This window comes from Bactrocera latifrons, unplaced genomic scaffold, assembly GCF_001853355.1.
Source record: "Bactrocera latifrons isolate USDA-ARS-PBARC rearing strain unplaced genomic scaffold, ASM185335v1 scaffold_48, whole genome shotgun sequence".
Lineage (NCBI taxonomy): Eukaryota > Metazoa > Arthropoda > Insecta > Diptera > Tephritidae > Bactrocera > Bactrocera latifrons.
Window position 1 is genome coordinate 981,189 of NW_017537134.1, and position 5,659 is coordinate 986,847.

At 36.1% G+C, this 5,659-nt stretch overlaps 1 protein-coding gene across 1 annotated transcript; it reads right to left on the reverse strand.

The window, feature by feature from the left end:
• Nucleotides 1–442: 442 nt before the first annotated feature.
• Nucleotides 443–3,625, reverse strand: LOC108973476 (esterase B1-like). Its single transcript, XM_018940775.1, has 6 exons — nucleotides 3,579–3,625; nucleotides 2,823–3,135; nucleotides 2,592–2,742; nucleotides 1,967–2,527; nucleotides 1,746–1,903; nucleotides 443–980 (listed from the first exon to the last, which is right to left on the reverse strand). The coding sequence occupies exons 1-6, from the start codon at nucleotides 3,623–3,625 to the stop codon at nucleotides 507–509; spliced, it is 1,704 nt and encodes a 567-aa protein (XP_018796320.1). The 3' UTR covers nucleotides 443–506.
• Between the last annotated feature and the right edge of the window lie 2,034 nt (nucleotides 3,626–5,659).

Genomic DNA, 5,659 nt, shown 5'->3' on the forward strand with positions numbered 1-5,659 from the left:
CATACAAACTGAACATATAGTTACTAACATAAATGCACCTGTGAAGGGTATTTAGCTTCGGTGCAACCGAAGTTAACGTTTTTTCTTGTTTTGGTTCCAATTGGTTCGGGTGGAGAGTGACACCCTAGTCACCTTGGTCGGTCTGAGAGATACGCAGTCCGGCAAATGAAGAAGAAAGAACTCTTGAAATTTGTGTGCCATMAAGTTCTTACTGGACCGCCGTCGTATATTTAAAGTACCGTTAATATATACTTTCGCCGCATCTGATGCCTATATGCGTTTTAAGTAAAATCTCCTCCTTAGAGAAAAGATCACGCATCTTCTTGCATATTTTCGGTAGTGTTTTTTTCACATTTCTCTGAATTTGTTGTTTGCTCGCACACGCTGATAAGTCAGTCAGATAATTTTTTCTTTGCAATAATAAAGACGAAGTATCACGCCATTGGGAGATTATAAAAAATTGTTTGCCATAATTATACATTTTATTACCTCCACACATACTATGCTTAAAACAATAAGTTCTTCTTTCTATCRAAAGTAGACGCCCATACCTTAACCTTTTCCATTTCTGGCCAGTTTATCACTTTTAGCTCCTCACCAATATTCAAACACTTGTAAGCAGGCTCAGGTGTACGAATGGGTTCCCATGAAAGTGATTCCATACCAGGGACGTCTTTGTCATTTGGGTTACCAGTTGCTGCAAATTCCGTCCAAATTCCAATCATGCGTTGTATTGTGCGATATTCAGGGCTCTCCTTAGAGAGTACATTTGCCATTGCATGTGTGAAGAGATAAGCTAGTTCATCGCCATGAGATACGCCTTTCACACCACGACCAAAGCGCCAAATGCGATAGGGATATGGTAATACTTCCGAGTCGTAGTCGAAGCGGTATAGATATGTGGGAGCAGACGTGGCATTAGTCAAACGCGAGAGCAGAACACGATGGAGAGGAAAGTAGAAAAGCAAATAAGCATTGATCTGAAATAATGTAAATATTGAAACAACTGTTAGCGTAAAATTTATCAGTTGAAACGAAAATCATATGGGGACCAATGACAACGGAGTATGTACTCAAATTGAGTGATTTGTCGGAAAAATTAAAGTTTTTTTTTTTTTTTCATAAATCACTATGTAAATCTTAAAATTCTGACCGGCATAAAAAAACTTTAGATGTCTAATCSCAATCATGATCTCTGGAAAATTAACAACACTGAAATTGTTGACAACACTCGATATCGAATCCAATATTCAAACTCTCGATGTGTACTAGATGAATGGTGAGCTTTTCTCCTGAAAGCATTGATCGTTCAAATTAATGCTTTCAAATTTCAGCGTTCTCGATGTGATCTCTGTAAAATCTTCACGAAACTTCGACGTTCCTCTATAATACATCGGCGGAAATTTTTAGCTTAACCAAAAAGAACAAATAGTCGATTGGAACATTTAAAGACTGAAACTAATTCAAAACGAAACCGGTCGAAGATATAAATTCAGATCACTAAAGTCCAGAAGACCGAATATTTGGGACGCCCCCACACAACCTAATCAAACATAAAGCAAATTGTTTTATGCCGCRGGGATATTATGCATATAAAGCCTCTCTCAAGATACCAGAGGGAAAAAGAGTCATTATCAGAATATGGGCTTGAATAAACATTTTGAGTATTTGGATGCAAATTCATAAACTGTCTATAGTGAAGCTAAGGAAAGTATGAACTGGGCGCTTTGTAAGGCAGTACATACATCCATATATTCGTCAGCTGTAAGCTCAGCACTGTCGGCATGCATTTTTTTCAGCTTCGCAGCATTTTCCTCGATATCCACATCATCCACTACTTCATAGGGTACGAAGCTACGACAGGTTTCCAATTCATTCAGACAAATTGGCATTTCCTTGATAACTGTAAGTTTAGTAAATGCATTATATTATGGTTTTTAAAAAATTTAAGTCTTTCATCACTCACATGGCAGCATTACTAAACCCTCCGCTGAAGTATGACCCGCCAGTATAGGCATTGAATTACTCCATGCTGTTCTCATAAGGTCACGTGGACTTTTTGAAATTACACAGTCCGGCGTATCATACGGCTCGATACAGGGTGCAAAGGGAAACATTATTTTTCGTTGTAATTCAACTGTGGTCAGCACTTTCGGCTCCAACTGTGCCAAATCGGTAGCTTTGCATTGTTTCAGATATTCTAAGACATGTTGTTCATCATSTTCCCCCTTAAATCCGGCTAGCTTGGCAAGTGGATAAGCGTGTCGCTCTTGACCATTGTGCGCCCAAGAAGCAATGGCAACGCCAGACATTAAAATTGCACGATGAAATAGACCTCTGGTTTGTTCGGTAATGCTGAGATAATGCGCCGAGGCAGCGCCAGCACTTTCACCGAATAAAGTTATGCAATTTGGATCGCCACCAAAGTTGGCTATATTATTTTTAATCCACTTTAGTGCCAACACTTGATCTTTCAAACCGGCATTACCAGGTATATTCAACTCCGGTGAGGCGAGTGTAAGAAAACCTTTAAAAGGTGACGTAATTTTTTTTTTTTTTAAGTAAGAATACGAAAAAGCCATGGTACAAACCGAAAACGCCCAACCGATATTGCACTGTCACCAAAACCACATCTTTYTCCATGAAATAATCTGGTCCAAACCAATCACGGTTCGCTTCACCCACAACAAARCCTCCACCGTGTATCCAAACCAAAACGGGTTGTGGTTTATCTGGTTTTAACTAGAATTTATATTTTTATGGTAATAATAAATTCAAGGTTATCAGACTGCTTTCTTTGAAACTTGCTTATTCCAACTCACATTCTTCGCATATACATTCAGGTAGAGACAATCCTCCGAACCCTCTGCATTATTTGTTATTAAATGCAGTTGCACGGCTCTGTCTYTTGGGCATAGACAATCGAGTACACCATCCCAGGGCTCAGGTCGCTCAGGCGCTTTGAAACGTAACTCATCCACAGGTGGCTTAGCATAGGGAATCCCCTCGAAGCTATAATATGGCACTTGGTAGATTGTTCTCCGCTTGATGCCTTTCACTTTGCCATATTCGGTGTCAATTACAGCGGTCTCGTTGGTGATTAAACGGTATTGAGCATATCTATTTCCAAGCACGCTGAAATATAGAACTTGTAAATTAATGCTCAACACAAATTACAGCTTGAAGACACGAACACAACGCAAATTGCATATTGATACTCGTGATCTAAGTTCAACTTCGACCAGTAGAGCTGTTGCAATCAAAAGTATGTTTATGTGATTAAAGCAAATTCTTCCAATGTAAGTCTCGTAATTTCSATAACAAATTTTTAGAACGCAGAAGACGCTTACTACTGTGTAGGTGTGCAAGTGGTAGAAAGGTCACACAAATATTTGACTAAGTTGATGAACGTTTTGTTTATATCGTTCTCAAGGTCACTACTAYAATCACGGAGACTTAGTGACTTATGCTTAAAAGTGCTATTCTACTTGTGTTTCTGACTATAAAAATTAATATTGTATATGTATCTAAGCCCTTGCAAAATGACAGACTTAATTTTTCACTTCATCACAACTCACTTTAAGCGCCAACGAAGTTTATCTAAAAAACCGACATTAGAATGCATGTCGCCCGATTRATTAGAAAAAATCGCACTATTAAAAAATCAGTATTTCTTCTTCTTCAGAAATGTTTTCAAATATTTCCCGCCGCTTTGATTCAACACCGTTATTTCGCTAGCCCCAAGCCAAGCGAATTGCTTCATTCAACTGAATTCTGTTTCCATTACCATCTTAGTGGAAAGCCGTAACAATCCAAACATCACGTAAGTATAGAGCAAAAATAAATGTGAATTAATTAAAACTCAATCAAATAAAATGTTGTCAAGCTGTCAAGCACATCCATAAATACAAGCACTCTAAACAGATAACAAAAAATCTGTTGTGTTTTGGTTAATGCTCTCATGCGTTATATTTGTTTCCTAAGCCATTAAATTCAGATATTATATTCATGCGATAGCATACACAAAGTATATACATAGTACATATATACATATATGTGTTTATATGTTTGCAACACCGGTTAATCACTGCTTATATATGTATGTATATGCTGACAGTAAGCAAAATGTTATAAAGCGAGTGTKAGTAGGCTGTTTCTCCCGGCGGTTAGCTCGCTTTGTACTTCTTTGTACTACTACTTATGTATGTATGTATGTATGTCTATTTGCTTGCTTATCGTCGATGCAAAATTTACTAATAGAATTTTCAAATAACAGATAACGAATGCGTTTTGTAGATTGCAACATATTGCTACAATTGTAGCCGCTTTGTGATCGAATGGGTTGTCATAAGAGTTAAAAGTAAAAATCTACATCGCTTACATATATATGTATTTTAGGTATTATCACACTGAGCAAAATAACTGATTTATCTAAGATATTTCCCAACCGTTCATGCACGAAGTCAGCGTAGGTTGGGTATGTGAAAACTTGGGAAACTACAATATCCAAAAATAAATTTGTTTAAAAAGTCAAAGAAATTGTGYCAMAACTTACATTAGGRCKCATACACTTTATATAAAGGCTTTMGGTCTTCMGSGTGACTTTAMATTTTATTTTTTATTTCATTTTAKTTTAGAACCTAAAACGRATAAAATTGGAYGAAAACTTGACCAAGCCCCCATATAACAATCATATAACATTCAGATGATCTCACTCCATATATTTGGGTGGTAATATGTGAGGTACCTTAATGAATCTCAGTGAAAATTTTACTGATAAATAAAATCAGGTCGATTCTTCCAAGTTGCATGGGTATAAAATACTCGATTTTAATCGAACTTAACCCTTCCTTACTTGCGAATACAGAGACTGATATTCACACAGCCATCAAAAAATAATATTTGATTACAATATTTCTAAATGGGAGAAGCGAGGGGAGCGGTGCAGTCAAGTGCAGCACACTTAAATTGATAATGTTATGAGATTACATTTCTTTGCTGTGTAAAAGTGAGATTTATTATACGTTGTTGTTTGACCTTTTGCGAAATAAAAATTTAATAATTGTTTTCTGAACTTGAGCTCAACCGAGTATTTAAAAAATAACTCCTACGGTTATGCAAATTGCTTTCTAATAAATTGTAGAACTTTATAAAAAAATGGTACATATTAGATTGATGTTTAAAAAAGTTGTTTGGAGATATAAGGTACACGCTATTGCGAGTGTATAATTATAATAGCTTCATGCTAAGCAATCGTTGGCCGATTGTCTTTGATTAAGCCTACAACTGTCATTCATAAATATTTTCAGAGATAATGAAATGAATGATGAAAAAACCAAAAAAAAACAAAAAAACAAAAACAAAAAATAACGAAAAACGCAAGTCATGCCATAGCCATAAATTTAATTAAATGATATGAAAAAATTTATTATGATTATTAAAAGAAGCTGTCATACCCATTAATGTTTTACGAACGCAAAATAATCTTGCTGTTTTACTAGTAAACAATTCASTGAAATGTTTGCAAGAGAGTTGCAATTATTCATAAGCCTCATAACTTATATTTGGTATATAATTTCGGTGAGAAGTGAAATATAGGCAGGAAATTGAACATAACCTGGAATGTGGAAGAGTATAGGCGTCGAGCTCACTTATTTGT